Genomic DNA, 18,821 nt, shown 5'->3' on the forward strand with positions numbered 1-18,821 from the left:
GAACACAACAGGATGCGCGTTCTGCCGTCTCTGTTTCCTTTCTGGCGCACGTGCCCAAAAATCGACCAAAACACAGCGAATACTTGACGCACAGACATAAGAAATATAGATAGATTATCTATCTATAGAAACCTTTAAGAGCCTACTTTTTTATTATTTGACATTAAATGCATTATATAAGTCACTTTGGAATAAATAGCAAGTTTTCAGATGCTAAAGAAAACATGACTTATAGTCGGGAAAAACGGTAGGCTGTTATAAATTATTTCGCGGACCCCCTGGCTATAGTTCACGGACCACCAGGGGTCCGTGGACCCCACTTTGAGAACCACTGCGAGACTTAGATTAAACTTCTGGAGTTGTATGGATTACTTTTAAACTACATTTATGTATTTTATGGAGAATGAAACCTTTGGAACCCATTGACTTTCACTATATGAACAAAAAAAGAACAGCAGAAACATTCTCAAAGTATGAATATTTGAGTATGGAACAGCATGAGGGTGAGTAAATGATGACAGAATTTTATTATGGGGGTAAAATATTCTTTTAACCAAGAAGTTTTTTAAACATTGAAGCTGGTTTCTAGATGGACCAAGCTGATAGACCATCTTGGACTAGCAACAAATAAGCTTTGATGTTCCAAAATAGCATAAGCTATATTTTCCAGCAGGGTTGTTGTAAATTTAATTCAAAATAGAGAGCATATTTGATTACAACTTCATACCATTCCAATAAGTGCAGTGTAATAAGTGCTTCCTCTCCCTGCCCTTTTCCTACTGAATCTGATAACCACAGGGCAGACAGGAACGAGACATGAGATCATCACATCCACTTCGACTTGTGCTTAAACCTGGGAGATGAAGAAAGAGCTGACATCTTAGCAGACAGTGTGCTGTGAGCAGAATTAAAATAGTTTCTGCCTCTTGTCTCTCTAGGAAACATCATGGCCCTCCCTCCTCCCAGCTGTCCCCACTGCAAAACCTAAAATTAAACTTTCAAAGCACATTGCTACTGCTCATCCAGAACTGAAGCAGCCAGAATTTCATTACACTCAAACACCAGATAAAAATACAAATAAAGCAACAACAAACACTATGGGTCACTTGCAAAAGTTCCCTGAAATAACCGTGTTCGTGAGTTTTGGGGGCGGAGTAATGAAGGGAGAGGTGTGTTTGTTTGGGTTGATTTCAAATATAAACAGTGTTTCTAAGAAATCACTTACTGCACCTTTAAAAGTAACCTTTAGTATAAAAAATAGAGTTAAAAGCAACATATTTCTGGTTTGGTGTTGATGAATGAACCTTAATGAACCTACTGATGGGAATCTGGATGTACATAAAAGACAAGAAAAAAGATTGGGGAAAACTGTCCCAAGTCTTTCATGATTAAGCATTGGTTAGAAACAAACAAGGACAGGTTTTACTGCTCGAATTAGAAGCACAAATCCTAAAAAACCAAATAGAGCACACATTTTGTTTTCGTTACACATCAAAAAAGAAGACGGCTGTCTGTTTCTTGGCAGTTCTCTCTTGAGATGACTATAATTAAACTAGCAGGAAGCCAGCTGTAGGTCCTTTATGAGAAAGCTCTGTATCACTGTGAAGGTTCAAACTGGACGAGTACAACAGCCATGAGCAAACGCAGGGTTTTCAAATCAACATAAAAAGGCAGGACATTATTCGATTTCACCTCAAAGTCAATTTTCCAAAAATGCAGTTAAGGAGTAGCGTTTGAACCAGAAAAACTAGATTCAGATTCTTCTCCCAAAAAGATATAGTATTAATGCATTTCAATTGGACAGCAAATACACTGTAATCCTTTTTAAATGGTACTATAAATGTTTCATACTTTAATGCAAGCACGTTTTTTAGAACCTGCTCTGATCCAATAAACTTTCGTTTTGTGTAGGAAAAAAACATTAAAGAAAAAACAAAAAGACTTGCTGTGTCCCAATTCGCATACTACTCGTTTTAAATAGTAGGGGAGCACATGGGGCACAACCTAACGTGGGGTTAAATGTAACACGGACCTTTTACATGCTTCCGCTTATTTTCTCTCGCTGCCAGAAGACAGTCTCCTGCTGATTTGTGGAAAGTTTTGATAAGATTTTGCCACATTTAACTTTGTTGGACTTTCACAAACAATGTTGGAATTTAAATGTCAAAGTATGATTTTTTTTTCACATTTGTTTACTATGCATTGATCACTTGTTTATTTATTAAGAATATAGCCTGTTTTTCATGCAATAAACCCTTTAAAATGTGATTTTAAGCGCAGTTTTATTATTATTATTATTACTAATAATTTTGCATGCAGCTGCCACACACAAATATAATTCAATTGCAATTACAATATTTGATGATTTTATTTATTTATTGCAAAACTGTGCAGCCCTTTCCTTTATCTCTATCCATTACATTGATCCATAATAGAAGGATGATTGGATGAGGGATGGATATCTATCTATACAGATGCACAAACAATATCAAACTATACAGATAAAATAGTACTGAATTATGTGTTACACACAAGTGTTACAAGTAACCCATCTGTCTGTTACAATTAACCCCACATATGGGGTAAGTTGTAACATTTGCACTTCTGTCACTTTCAGTGCAACTGTACGAAAATGGTAGGTCCTAGAAAAAAACTTGAAGTGTTCATTTATAGCAGAGATGTGTATGTTGCTTGCGTAAAAAATAAAAATAAAAAAAAGGATTAATCTAACTTCATTATTTTTTTAATAATTGAGCCAAAACCAAAATGTGTTAGGTTGTGCCCCGCTGTCCCCTATTCAAAATTAGAATTGTGCCCCCCAAATCGTAGTGTTGAAATGAGTATTCCAAAGGACACCTGGATAGTCTACTTTTTCAGGTTAGAATCTGAAGTGCAGATCCATTTAAAAAGGGTTTAAAAAAAAAAAGTGTAAAAAAAATATGTGCAACCGATGGTTAGGTAGAGAGGTTTAGATAAAGGAGTTTTGAGTGATTAATAATCAGTATCTAACCTGATGAAAAGATATGTATTCAATGTTATCCACATTTTATTAAAAAAAAAAAAGAAGTTTGGTCATTAACTTTTAAATCCATCATTATGCAAACATATGAGGAAAGTTCTCCACATGAAGGAGCCACAACTGGCAGATCAACGTGCTACTATTCTCTCCGAAAAGGTATGGAAATTAAATTAAATTGAATGTGGATGATTTTAACTGCGACAAGATGATTGACAGGGCAATTTAAACAGTGACATGTCGCATAACCAAGCAACAGAGCTGCCCGTTAAAGATGCAACAATGACAAAAAGATATGTCCCAAAACTTGCCTATTCAGCTACACATTCAAAAGTATGTACTTTTTCTTCACAAAAACAGTACTTTTAGGGCATATAAGTGTACAAGTAGGTGAATTGAGATGCAGCAACTGTTACTTGTTGTAGGGTAATTTTGCATGCTTAAAATTGAGTGTGATTGGACTATGAAGAATTCCATACAAAAGCATAGCTTGTTGTCTCCATGGTTTTACTTCGCATCCTTCCTTCCCTTTTTTCCTCGTACATGCCCTTGTTACATCATATGCACTCGGGGCAACCGCATTGTAAGACGTTTTACACACTTCAGTAGGATTCCCTCTGCTGCTCTAATGGCTTATCAACAAAGACGTAGAGGGTGATCAATTTTAGCATGCCTTACGTAACGAATTGCTAATGAATGATGCTCATGTGAGAGCATGTGGAACTGCTGGTGACAAAAGGAGCTTCACGGTTAACTGACTAAATGGAAAGTGCTCAGTTATATAAGTCAATATGTAAAAGGATCCCAATGCAGATCTTCAGAATAAAACATCAGACTGCACCTTGTACAGTAAATAGTTGAGCTAAATAGCAGTGATTTCCATTTCAGATAGGAATTAGCATCTTTCTGCTAATTAGTCCAATTATTTTAAGGCATAACTCTATTTCTGTATACCAAGAGACAGTAGAAATGTGTGGAAAACTAGGGGTGTAACGATACCTTCATGTCACGATTCGATAGATATCACGATACTGAACTCACGATACGATATTATTGTGATACTCCAAGACATATGGTAAAAGGTTAACAAAAAATGAACTGTTGATTAAAATGCTATATTTGGTATTACATTGGGTGTGGAAATCAATAAGCTTGGACTTGGTGCTGGTAACCCAATGCACAGGACAATGGTAACTAAATAAAAATAAATAAAATATATTCATGATTCTGAAGCTGAAAATCCAGATTTATTTTAGACGAATATGCCTGCACTCTGTCACTGACTGGATATATTTAAAATAATGCAGGCCACTTTTTATAAGACATTTGGCATTATCAGGACCCAGAAATATTTCCCCATTGCATTATTATACATTATATATGGTAGTTTAATGTAGTACTGACACTAAAACTCTGTAAACTTGATTTTCATTTTGGGTGAACTATTGTAACTATTTGGGTGAACTACATATTGTCACTATCCACGATACATATTGTGATATATTGTGACACGATATATTGTTACAGCCCTAGTCTTAACCGGTAAAGATTCAGCAATATATTTTTGTGACACAAATTTAAAAATCAGGAATGACAGTTATATATAAAATGTATTAGCCTATATTATATTATATAATTCAAAAGGCAGGTTGCAATATTATAGCTGAATCTCAGTACAAAAAAAACCCTCATACTAATAACAAATAAATGTAGAGAAGATTAATTATTTACCTTAATTTTCTGTTATTCCATCATAGTTTCATCACTGGGTCATAGCCGTGCATGTACAATTTAGTTTATTAGTAAGTGATGGCTGTTAAGAACAGCTCTGTTGTAAAGCATAATTTCATACCATTTGCCATTTCAATCTTCACAGCAATTTCCATTTAAGAACACATTAGCGGTTGATGACAAAAACGGCAGGTGGGGATAGTGAGAGGAATGGGGATGACACTAAAACCTAATAAACAGCTCAGCAGGCCAGGAGAAAACAAGCTGTCTGGAGCATACCAAACATGCTTCCTCTGCAATCGACATCCCTGAGAGAGAAGGAATTGGTATGACATAAGACATCCATCTGCTGACCTTCACATCAGGTCTACCAACCGCTATAGCTGCCAACAAGCACGGAAATGAACACAAGAGAATCTGATGACCTGTAGCTGCTCCAAAGCTTATAAAAAGGGAAACAAGAAAAGAAGCACAATTTGAGCATCTTAATATAAAGAATCAATGATTGAATGAGAGACAGGCTATTTCATTGATCACACTCCGAATCCTGGAACATTGAAAACCAAAGGAAGTCCAGAAAGACTCCGATTAATCACACAATCAACTGGCAGTAAGTGCCGTGTGATTTTAGAGAAAACATTTAAATGTTTACATGCATCCAGGATCAAAAAAACATTTACTTTTTCTCATAGTTTGCAGCATCACCTTATTTCTTACAGTGTCTAAACACTAAACCCCTCCTTTCTGAGAGCCTACTGTGACTTCTCGACGTGTCGACAACACAAACCAAACTCTTCTTCAGCTACAACTACCATGTTTGAGGGCAGGTCAAAGTAAACGTTTATGGGCAGCCAGTGAGGAATATTATGCAAATTTGTAACAAACCTACGTAGGTTTCAGTCAGTTCAGAAATTCCATATATCTCACATTTTGAAACTTTGCAGACCTTTTACATTCACAAAAAGCAATTTAACACACTACTACATGACAGGTAGAGTACAACGGGGCTAAAGGCGCACCGGGGTAAAAGGCGCATTTGACTTTATTCTCGATGGCACAAAAATTCAGCTCAGCACTTTTCTTAACAACCGCTTTTTATGATGCCTGTGAAAGTTTGGCTGATCCTTGACACGATCGCGGACGGCAATGCAAAGTTGATTCTGTGCTAATTTGATCTAATATTTAATGTTTTTTAAAAATGTTGTAGATTTATGCAGCAAATGAGAATCGATAAATTATTGACTATTTTTAGACAAAGGACGTGTTAATGTTTTTCAGTTTTATTCAAGGTACTTAAAAGGGATATTCTAGCCTGGGAAAACCCAGACAACTTCCGGCAAATTTAGATTTAGAGTCTGGCAAAGAGCTCATTCAAACCCATTTCCAATCCGTCGAAATCGAGGCACCAATCAGAAACGTTGGGGCGGGCTTTACATGATGACGACAGCGCTGGGATTTTGAAGCAGATTTTGTAGCCTACATTACAAAGATGGATGCCGCCGTCGAACATCACTCGTTCGAATCAGCTATCGCGTCTGTTTTAAGCGATTTGAACGTTTCCTTTTTGTTAAAAACCGAGCAAAGAACAACACTCGGAGATGTTTATCCACCGCTCTGCATACGTCATCTCCTTCATCGCTCTGATTGGTTTTAGGTTTATCCGCGACGTCCGTTGGTGACGCCCCTCTGGAAATGATTTGTCTATGACGCTTTGCCAGACCATAACTCCGTTACAACTGAGAATGTTCTGGTTTTAACCATGGCTAGGGATATTCCACCCAAAAATGAAAATTCTGTCATCATTTACTCGCCCTCAAGTTGTTGCAAACCTGTATGAGTTTCTTTCTTCTGCTGAACACAAAGGAAGATATTTTGAAGAACGATTGGAACCAAACAGTTGTTTGGCACCATTGACTTCCATAGTAGAAAAAAAAAATACTTAAGTCAATGGTTCCCCACAACTGTTTGGTTCCAATCGTTCTTCAAAATATCTTCCTTTGTGTTCAGCAGAAGAAAGAAACTCATACAGGTTTGCTACAACTTGAGGGCGAGTAAATGATGACAGAATTTTCATTTTTGGGTGGAGTATCCCTTTAAAGCAACAGTTTTTCAATAACAGAAGAATATGTAAAAGTATGGTATTTGGGGTAAAAGGTGCACCTGCTGTTGGGGCGAAAGGCCCGATAATAAACATGATAATAAACAGCTGGCTGACTTTTCCATTTGTTTACATAACATGGTTAGATTCAGATGGTAAATATCACATATCAAGTTGGGTGTTCGTCACCTTAGAGATAATCATCATATTTAAAAAAAAAAAAAATGATATTAATCATATCATAATAATAAAATATTTTTAGTTACTACTGTAAAGCATTTTTTTCTGCAATCATACTCTATGAGAGTAAAAAATATTTTTTTAAGGTGTGCCTTTAGCACCGTTGTACCCTAATATCTGAAAAAGCATAATAGGGGCACGTTAAATTTCAATGCCCTTTTCCCATGTTCAATGCATGTGAAATAAAAAAAAAGCGGTGCTCTGATGCATGTACACACAGAATGCGGGTTTGTTGTCGGGTCAAATATAGTTTCCAACTGCTTTTGTTCATTAATAACTTTTAGCTCTTATAGCAAAGCACTGTTTTGTGAACCTATGTACAACGTGAACAATGTAATCGGTGCTGAAAAAGATGCCATTTCAAAAGATATACAACCTCAGAAGTTCACACATCCTAGAACAAAAAAATCAGCTAGGAAAACTGAAACGTCTGCACCGAAATAATCAAATCAACGGGTGATACACATTCAGGGAAAGCAGAACAAAGCCGATTACAAAATCCCTACATTTATAAAAGAGCAAACTTTCACATCACACATGAAAAAACTGAAGCATATAAGACTCTTTCACAACTTTCTGTGTGACAAGCACATCCCAGCAGGATTAAATCAATGCTACGCAGAGCACAGCTTAGCTCAGGAACTTCATCTGACAAATGCACAAGAGTCCAGGCAAAGCAAAGAAGCATTTGAAGAAGGATGCATGTGAGCTTTAATTATCAATGTGGAATCCTGTGCATCCTACAGGCTTCACTCACATTGCTGACTTTAGTCAGGCATCTATAGAGCTGGGTGACAGCATGGGAAGAGGTGCTGTATTATTTAAACCCCCTTACCACAAACCTAATGTAATTTTTATCTCTTCAGCACTATACTAACCCACCAGATACCAAGAAGCTAATGCAATTTTCAAAACAGATGTCAATAGCTCAACTCAAATTCAAGACCCATGTTTAAGATATTAGGCAAATTCTTATCAGGGATTTTGTGTATAACTATATCCTTGAACAGTTTCTTTTTCGTCACTAAACCGAATTTACTCATGCAATTTTGTCACAATGATTCTACAGCTACAATAATGAGCAATGGATTTGGTAATGCAGTACAGTTCAAAAGAAATGAATCATTTTATTCACCAAGGGTGCAATACATTTAGCAAAAGTGACGGTTAAAACATTTGAATTTTTACTGTTTTCAATGTTGATTATAAGAATCGTTTCTTGAGCATCAAATCAGCATATTAGAATGATTTCTGAATGATCATGTAGCACTGAAGACTGGAGTAATGTAGAAATTAACAGCTGTAAGTGCTGTTCATTGTTAGATCATGATATAGTCTTATTGTAAGGAGTTACTGTTAAGTCTTGAAATGCTTTGCGTTCACTGTAAGCTCATCTAGTTTTATTCATTATTGTGCAATACACTGTAAAATGGCAGTAAGATGCAATACCTATAAATAAAACATGCAGCCAATGATGCATTTTGAAAGACTCTTTAGCTTAGCTGGGCATCATCTTTATTTAGACAGGTTTTTGATCAAAATTAAACTAATACTCATACATCAGTTGTATATAAACAATTTAAACATCCATTGCCGTGTTTCTGCTATGCTCAAATGGCAAGGGGTCATCTCTGTGCTTGCAGGGGATTTACGGTCATTAGGAGTTAACAAGGGCTTCCCCAAGCCCTCTGATCTCACGCTTAGAAGAATAGAAGGTTCAGCTATAATGACAGGAAGCTTTATAGGACTGATCAGTCGGTGTAGGCGCAAAGTAACAAGCCGTAATCCTCTACGCTCTGTGCAAGTTGCAATGCTTGGTATATGGAGACAACGAAGACTAACCATTCAGTCGTGAAATAACGAAAAAAACAAGCTTCTTCCCCACAACCCATTCGCACATAGATATAATTGGGACGCAGGCTAAGATACCCAGAGGACCAGGCGGTTACATAACTAAAATAACTTGCTATCCCGCTCTGAACTAGACGAGCAGAAAATGAACCAAAAGGAATCCTGTGCCTGAGCTTTACTCTTGATTAGGAATGAACACTTCGATTGGGCTGTGTTTAATTGGCTTCAAGCTGAAATCAGTTCGTTTCGGCAAACAGAAGCCCAGAAGTCCCTCAGGATTTCTTTCCCAGACGTATGTGGTTTGTGCTCCATAGTAGAGTGGTGGAATTAAAGGCAGAATGGAACACACATGCAAGCTAGGTAGTATGATATTTGAAGAGCGTCGGGTTGAGATCCTGCGAATATCGCCTACAGCTCTTTAATTTGCCATCATCAGAGGTCTTATTGAGCACTTCATTTTGTCAGACTAAAACCGGACAAATGGAGACTCTGTGAGACTTCCAACCTAATCACAAACTAATAGGATCACATGCAACGGAATGGACCACTGCCATGAGGGTGTAACCTGCAGCATATGTTCAGATCTTAACCCACTAAAGGTGTCATCAACAAAATTATCTTCAGTGTGAGAAGACAATTAGCAGCTCAGTGTCCAGGGACCATTTAAGCAACTAAGTTTAAGCAACTGTCGCTCATGCATCTTTCTGATAAATCTATCAAAACAATACCCTACCTTGCATCCAAACATAAGTGAGATGGTGCTGTTGGTGCATGCTACTTTACAGTGGCACAACATTGGCGAAAAGCAATCCAAGTTTTTGATGCTGGGAGACATTCTGCGCCGGGGCACTTCAATCCATCAGCGATTGAGGTGCCCGCCAATTGCTTCCACTAGCTCTGCCCGCTGCCTGCTCTTGACGGGCACCCTCATCTCTCGGCTCGGTCCGTGGAAAGGGGAGCAGAAGCGGCGACGTGATGCCTTCATCCAGCGAGCCCTTGTCAGTTGAGTCCACCGCTCTTCCGTCCTCTCTCTTCGCTTGACTTGACTCAATCGGTCCGACAGATTAAAGCGGTCCTGAAGAGAGCTGTACTTGCGAGAGCTCTGGAGGAGCCATGCTGCCTGCCGTGACCAGGGGGTGTTGCGGTGGGAGAAGGAGGAGGAGCAGGAGGAGGGTTAAAGGGCAGCGGAGTGCACGGGGTCTCGTGTCACAACGCGAGGGACTCTCCGCGATCCATCAGCGCTGCTGCGCTTCCACCTGCTGCAAAGGAACTGTTGCCATGACTAGGAGGAAAGAGGAGCAGGCTCGGACGGTCTCTCACTCAACTATCCAAACAAGACACACCAAGCGGTGCGAGCGAGAGAGAGCAAGAGAGGAGAGGTAAGCAGACTGGAGGGGGAGGGGCGAGCAATAGCATCAAGCTTATTACACAGTTCACTAGAGAGAAACTGAAGAGTTTTTAAACCGAAGGTTGCAGCATTCAGACCAGGGAAGAGGATAAAAATGATCTGGGCCATTTGGAGGTGAAAAGGAGGGACACATAATGCTTTCTCAACAAATTTCAATCAAAAATCAAAAGGCAGCTAGTATGACCTCTGATGTGCAGTTATGAAATCTGATCTCAAACAGCAATACGTCAGTTAAAAATCCAATGATCTGAAACAGATGACAATAATTCATCATACACAAGGATGCTTCATGCCTTCTCCAATTCTTTTCTTGAGTTAAATAAAGTTCAAAAAATGTACTTGTGAACTGAGAAAATGTTTTCATATTTTCTCTGTCTGTAGCCTAATATGAGTAATATTCCATGGCTGCATCACTATACTGTGTTCTGGAGAAATAATTTAAAAAAAACTTAAGGCATCCTAGATGCTAATTTTCCCACCGAGGTAAAAGTAGTTCGAAGAAATACGCATGTCAAATATAAGTCAGGACCAAAGAATTACTGAGGTGTGGAATTAAAGAGAGTGTGACAACCCTAAAAGGCTGCATGATTTGGCGGAAATATTGAATCAAGACGCAGAAATGACTTTACTTAGAACAGAGACGCTCTGAAACACCGAATCATGAGCTGGCGTACAAGAGAACAGTGCACCGCTTCACTCTGAAACACACAGCGCTTATATTTATTTAATGAAATTGCAGCTTTTGGGATTGGATAAATTGCACTAAACCATATTGCGATATTGGTTTTATTCCAATTAATTTTATGGAGCCTTATAAACTCTTGAGCTTCAAGTAGACAACCTTTTTAGCTGATAATGCTCATTAAAGTGATCAAACCAAAGGCAAAGCAGAATTTCATGGACATGTTGCTAGAAAAAAAAATCTTGTCCTATGTTTAAAAAAACAATGGTCAATAGTTTAATAGATACCATTGAATCTTAATTTTGTAAATTATGAAGCATTTGTATAGCAGCCTGTAATAAATGGGAGTGTGATGGTTTCTCCTCTGCCCCTCCTCCATCCTGCCACACTACATCATTTGAACTGTTACATCATCAGAGTGCAGGGAGGCATGCAGATCCCAGACTACTACAGCACAAACACACACTCACTTAACCTCTCTATTATAAACAAAATCTGCATGTGTTGCAGGACATGGCAGCTTAATCTGGCTACTGGAGGAAAATCAGTCAAATCAACCTCTTCATTGTACAGCAAAATGCTACTTATTCCATGTAGTAGTAGTAGTAGTAGTAGTAGTAGTAGTCTTTTCTTTTTTTCATGCAATATGACCACCTGAAAACTGGGAACTAAACAGGATATGCATTAATGTGTTCACAGAATTCCACTCATATTCAGTCCGAGTTATATTCTTCTGATCATTAAATGTGCATAATCATTCAATAAAAGGCATCAGTGAAAGGTCATTGCTTGCTAACGGCCAAAACATCATAAATACAAGAGCCATAGCTTCTCTGGTAAAAATATTTCTGTGTTTTTTAACGCATTAAGAACAGAAACACTATCCATCATCCAATCCTATCTTCAACAAAGTGATTTAATCTGGCAGCGTGACATTGGTGATATATACAATGACTTTTGGAGGAGTTCCGATCCAGAAAAAATTATTCATCCAAGGCTGAGGCTTATTATTAACTTCTAAATCAATCCCACCCGCTGAGAGTTTCAAGGAGAAAAGGACGACGTGTACGTAAATCCATAAACTTGGCTTAGTGTTGAAGCATTTCTTCAAGCAAAAGTTTGTGTATTGCTGTGTGCTCAGCAGTTTCTGTGAGAACAATGAGGACGTCTCCCTATAAATTGTGTACGCAGGCTGATGCTAATCATTTGACTGCTTTGCAGAAGCTCTCAGAGAATATCTAGATGGTAGACTGCTGAATTCCCATGATACCATCAAAGAATCAGATACCAGTAAGACTGAAACGGTGTGTGCCGAGAACCATGTCCATGAAGCGGTGAGAAACTCGTCTCTCATTGGCCAGGTGAGTCTTTGTTCCAAGAACTTCCAACATTCATTTATGCTGAAATTTGTCTTTCAGTACCTGATGACATGGTGGGAAAAGTTAAAAACTACAAAAGTTATCAAGGTTATGACAGATATGGTAATATACCATATGGAATATGGTTCCATAGCTCTGAAAATTCAGAGATTATTTAAAGATGAAGGTGACATTTTACAAGTCTGAAGTGTCCATCATTTTAATGATGAGTCTATTATGTTATAATATACAATTATAAATATTTATTTATTTAAATAGTCACTTTGAAATGATTTTAACAAATAAATGGCATGTTAATAAATGTTAAAAACATTCTTTACAGTGTAGGAATAAAGTGTTAATTCCAACATGAACACTGTTTTAGCTAAAGAGAGCAAACATTAGATTACGTTTAATCAGTAGGATTAAGTTTAATTACACAGTAGGAGTTCATTTTTAATCGTGTATTTATTTTGGTTTGGCTTAGTTTGGTTGGTTTGGAGTATCTGCACAATCTGGATTTAAGTGTTATGATGACACACAGTGGTCAGTAGTGTCAGACAGAGAAAAAAGGAAGAGGAACAGAAATGCGCTCATCAAACAATGTACCATCTAAATATCATGGACATGGTACATGAATATTGTAATTCTACAGTTCCATGGTATTTCTATATAGTAATCAGTGAGACACTAAGTAATTTTCTTTGGTAAGGAATCCAGGTGACAGGCCATTTGTCTTCTCTATCATATCCTAACAAAGAATGTCTGGAGGAGCTGAAGTGATGAAACCGGTCTGAAACAATCCAATTATATTACAGCTTTGACATTAATGAAACAGAAAACAGAGAGATTTAATACAAAAGAACTCATAAATCATTTTTATAGCATTAAGCTGGACAAGGAGCATGTAAATATTTAAGACATATAGAGTAGGGATGTGCAAAATTACATATTTTCAAAATCAATTAGTCAGCGAGTTGCCGCAACGACTAGTCGATTAATCAGTCTCATGGAGGCTCAGTCTGTATAATTAGGCTGGTGTGGAGTTCACCAGACGAGATTCTTACAAGACATTTACATGATGCTTCTTGCTTTAAAAAAAACCCTAGACGGAGCGGAACGGAACGGAACAGAACTCAGGGTCTCAAGACTCATTTTTAAAAGTTTACACAGTCTTAAACACAAAAGCATGGTGGGATGCTCAAACAACATGAATAGACTATAGTTAGTTGGCCATGATTGACCATATGCAACAACAACTAAATTATACACACAGACGACTGGTAATACTTTACAATAAGGCTCTGTGTGTACGATTATTCAATTCATTAGTTTTTAATAAAATTAAATGAAATTATCAATACTTTACCAGTATTTATTAATGTATATTATGGTATTATATGCATTTAGTAATAATTATTTTAACATTTCAAGTTGTATGAATGAACTAACATTACTGTATTATGAATAAACATGAATTAATAATAAATAAAAAAAGTAAATGTATAACTACAAATTAATTTTGATTAATAAAATTGTTCTTCATTACAGGGTTAGATAAACTGAAATAAAAATAATAAAAAAGAATATATAGAATATATACACTACCGTTCAAAAGTTTGGGGTCAGTGAGAATTTTATTTTTATTTTTTGGAGGAAAGAAATCAATACTTTTATTTATCAAGGAATAATTAATTTGATCGAAAGTGACAGTAAAGACATTTATAATGTTACAAAAGTCTTTTGAACTTACTATTCATCAAAGAATCCTAAAAAAAAAAAAAAAAAAAAAAAAAAAAACTGTACAACTGACAGACCAACAACTGTTTCAACATTGATAATAATAATAAATGTTTCTTGAGCATCAAATCCTCATATTATAATGATTTGTGAAGGATCATTTGACACTGAAGACACTGACACTGGTGATGCTGAAAATTCAGCTTTGATCACAGGAATAAATTACACTTTACTATATATTCACACAGAAAACAGCTGATTTACACTGGAATAATATTTAATACTATAACTGATTTTTGTTGTATTTTTAATCAAATAAGCGCAGCCATGGTTAGCAGAAGAGAATTCTTTTAAAAGTATTTAAAATCGTACCGACCCCAAACTTTTGAACGGTAGTGTATATATAATAATAAAACTATTTTATTTCAACTTATTTTATTTCAACTTGTTGTCAAAACAACGTCTCATTTTCATTTAGTTTACTTGATGTATTCAAATAACAAAAACAAAAATTAATAAAATGCTAGACATTTAAAAAAAATTATAAATAATAATAATGACAAAAAGACACAAAATTACTAAAACTTTAAAATGAAAATGGAAAATATTAAAATGAAAAATGGAAAATATAAAAATAAACCAATTCAAAATATTAATTAAAAACTAGTATCTCAGTGATACTAAAACAACAATGGTTTATATGTAAAATATAATAACAGTGCATTTTTAAGATGTCTTCGGAAAAATGTAACACCAGAAATAAAAGAAATAAAAAAAGTGTGCTAGAAAAGCATAAAGACGCTAAAAAAATTGATCATGAAGAACATTTGTACCAACTCAACAGTCTCATTATTAACCTCAAGGGTAGACCATCTGTCAACTACATTCAAAACAAGACTGCAGCTCAGCAAGCAGCTAGATGTGAAGAAACCGACTCTTCACAACAGTACATTTAAATCAACTTACAAGGACAGAAAGACATCCTGTTCCCAAACCTTGTTAAAAAAAAAATTTAAAAAAAAGTTTACAAGGCAAATAATTACAAATCTGCACTTAATAATGAATATATACGGCAGTTAAAAATAGGTACTCCGATGACACGTGCACTGTGGCATTTGACACTGGCTGCAGGGATGCGTTCTCAGCAGGAAATCATTAAGATTGACAGCTCGTCAGGCTTCTTAGAATAACTTAAGCCTGTTAACACTCCGGTACGGGATAGACCTCGCAGGAGAAATGCCTCACGGGTTAATTTAAGGCCATCTTACTGGAAACATCACGAGGGTACCGCACTTTAAATGTTGCATTTTTAGGAACATAGATGTGATGTAAATAGTGGTCTGTCTTTCATGACAAAAACTAGATTATTCAGTTCAGCAAGTATTTGGTTTCTCATGCCCTCTCTTCTTTGATTTCCAGCCCACAGCAAGGTATAGAGTATGTTTAGGCCCCGGCGTCTGCATGACTGACTCTTCCACACGGACGGTCCCACCCTCCCCGATCTGCAATCTGTCACACAGACAAACTGTTGCTTCTTCACAGCCACGTGGGAGCTCTCTGGGATAGCCCTGGTAACCTATGGCGACAGCTCTGGAGGTATCACTGATATAAAAGGCCTCTTTCTTTCCTACAATGCACAAAGAGCTTCAGTTTCACTTCTGGAAGAAGATGAGGAACTCCCCTCTGTGGTCAAAACGTGAAGCACAGAATCATTTTGACGATATACAACTTGTTTCTCACCGTTTATCAATTAACCTGTGCCATACTTTTTTATGATGGCTTCAATAATTCTGCAAATGGCAGAAACCGTGCCTCTTCAAAAAAAAAAAATTTGAGAAGATAATGAACAAAATTAACGAATATTACAAAAAAGGTAAAGCCAACACAACAGCCTTGATAATACATTAACTATAATAATAGTTATTATTATATAAATCAATAATATTAAATAAATAAGAAGAAAACAACAGTTAGTAGTAACAAATAATATGCATTTAATTGTATTATTGTAGTTACTTTTAAAGGAATGTAGAAAGTTTAAAAATGCATTTTAAAATTAATTTAGTTAATAAATAGCATGTTAATATAAACAAAAAATATAATAAGTATGTGTTGCTTTTTAATAGTGTAAGATAAATTAAAAAGTGTAACTACAAACAAACAAAGAAATACTTTTGGGTCTCATTCCCTAATAATTGTAAATAAACATCACATCATTCTCACATTACAAACAAATCTCATTGCTGTTTTAGCAATGGTGTAAAGTAAACAAAACGTTCTATTTCTCAGGCGACTTCTCTAAAGTAGTGTGGCTCTACTACCATTCACAATGTCAGTTCATGCAGCAACACATGACATTGTGCACCGCCATTCTTGAATTTAGAGCAGCTTCTGAGATCAGAAAGATTCAGATTTTGTTTATGGTTCACTCTAAACTTGATCAGAACACAACCTGTGTTTTTCCCCCACCAAAAACTATTTCCTGGTTTCACTATACAGCAGATGGCAGTGTTAAATTACTTTGACACTCAAGGATGGGAAAATAACCCACCACAGAAGAAGAAAAAACATAGGGTTTGTGTGTGTTCACATGAAAGACTTGAATAAGGTACCACACACATTTCAAAATAACCTGAAAAACGTTTTGGGGCCAGATTCACAAACCATTTATAAGAATAACATTCTTCTTAACTGCTGTTTTCTTCTCATTTTTGTAATACTTTATATTCCCTCAAAAAAAACTTTAAGAATGCTCACAGCTTTATTCTTTATTCTAATAATCTTCATAAAAATCAACACCTTAGGATAACCTGCAACTTGTCATAAATCCCCAAAAGTAAGATGAATTTATTGGGTTGTTTCAAATTAATTATTGACATTAAAGGGATACTCCACTGTTTTTTCATATTAAACTGTTATTCCCTTAACTAAGACGAGTTGATACATACCTCTCTCGTCTCAGTGCGTGCACTAAATCGCTCGGTCTTGCGGCGAAATTTTGATAGCACTTAGCTTAGCCCAGTTCATTCATTAGGATCCGAGCAGAGAAGCGACCAAACACCTCCACGTTTTCCCTATTTAAATACAGTTACACGAGTAGTGTACCTCGACCAAGAATGGTGGCACAAAATAAAACGTTGCGCTTTTCTAAGCGTGTAAAGTGGATAATGTATGGCGGAATACCATAGCAAGTACTTGGGAGCACTTCGAATATGAAAAAAACGGTGGAGTATCCCTTTAAGCAATATTTCAACATAACACCGGCTACATAGAATATATATTACTACTACTAGGAATGTGCACAAATATATTGACAGCAGTGCTCAATGTAAACAATGATCTGTCATGATTATGCGTGATGTGACTTAAATTCAGTAACAACTTTACAAAAACCTAGTCAAGACAAATGAATGCAACAGACAACTCCATCTTGAGACAAACTCTTTAAAAATAACTTAAACATCAAGTGCTGAACAGTCAGTTGAAAATAGAGTGTACACGTATGATTATTACAGTAATCTGCAGGCCGCTCAAAAGACGAAACATTCTTATGAACTTCTTAAGTTATCTTATTAATAGTAAGATTTCTTAGTAATTAAATTTCTTAACTTCTTTCTTAAGAAGATTTCCGTGACTCCGGCGACTGTATTGTTGATTTTTTTTCCCCTAATTTATAGTTCCAATATCAATATCTTTATCTATTCTTCAACTCTTAAACTACACTTTGTCTCTCTGTCTGTAAACATGAAGGGATTACATAGCTTGCAGGTGGTGACCTATGAGAGCTCAAGCTGACTCATGACTCCTTCATATCACCTCCAGCCCTTCCTGCCGCCCACACCGAGCAAAATCACGCTGACACCACTCCATCAGTCCAGCCCACACCTATGAGCTCTCAGCAGGAAGAGACACCTCACCGTTCTGCAAGCACACTCACTTCAAACACAGAGTTTGACATGGAAAGAAATCAGAATAAAACGATTGCTGCTAGGATCACCACATCAGCTCCAAATGTACAGCCACTAAATTGTCTAAATGACCCTTGCTGCCGACTTCCGAGCTTTGCTAGTTTCATATTGTTTCACCACACAGGTTCTGAATTACAATATATTACAATAAATGAATACAGAAAAAAAAAAAAAAACTCAAAATCAATAGGTCATGTCCAGTGTTGGGGAAAGTTACTTTTAAAAGTTATGAGTTACAATTACTTGTTACTCTCTAAAAAAGTAACTTGTCACTTTTATGCTGTTACTTTTTATGGAAAGTAATGCGTTAAGTTACTTCTGCACTCTCTTCCAAGCCTTGCACGTGTGGGTTTTTTTTACTCTGAAGTGTTTAATGCATTAATACATTCAACAACACAGCCTATAACATACATAAGATCAAAAGATCTCTAAACATTAAAGGTTGTATTACTTTGTACAACTCTTTTATTTGAAAGTAATGCATTTTGTTACTTTTGTACTTTTTTGGTGGGTAGTCTATGGCCTAGAGGTTGCAATTTAGAGGTTTATTTGAAAATAAAACTACATGAAGAAAATTCACTGACCATTGTGATAATAAAGAGTGCAATATAGAGTGCTAAAAAGAGTGCTAAAGTCATTCTAAAATTAGATAATTGTCAATGAAATTAAAAATCAATGTATCCTAGTTCATAATAACAGATAGATAATGCCTGTTTAATATTGTGAGCA

The 18,821-nt window shown here is 36.3% G+C and overlaps 1 protein-coding gene across 12 annotated transcripts in view; it reads right to left on the reverse strand.

The window, feature by feature from the left end:
* The window catches only part of dlg1a (discs large MAGUK scaffold protein 1a), a 131,970-nt gene that overhangs the window by 90,880 nt on the left and 22,269 nt on the right, over positions 1 to 18,821 (reverse strand). The window contains exon 1 of one of the 12 annotated variants that reach the window (XM_056258888.1): positions 9,670 to 10,264. The exons of the other annotated variants lie outside the window; for them this stretch is intronic. Coding sequence (XP_056114863.1) covers positions 9,670 to 9,771 — 102 coding nt within the window. The 5' untranslated portion in view covers positions 9,772 to 10,264. Of the gene's footprint in view, positions 1 to 9,669; positions 10,265 to 18,821 lie in introns of those variants that run through there. 12 annotated transcript variants of the gene reach the window in all.

Source organism: Rhinichthys klamathensis, unplaced genomic scaffold (assembly GCF_029890125.1).
Source record: "Rhinichthys klamathensis goyatoka isolate OS25496 unplaced genomic scaffold, OSU_Roscu_1.1 h1tg000160l_1, whole genome shotgun sequence".
NCBI lineage: Eukaryota > Metazoa > Chordata > Actinopteri > Cypriniformes > Leuciscidae > Rhinichthys > Rhinichthys klamathensis.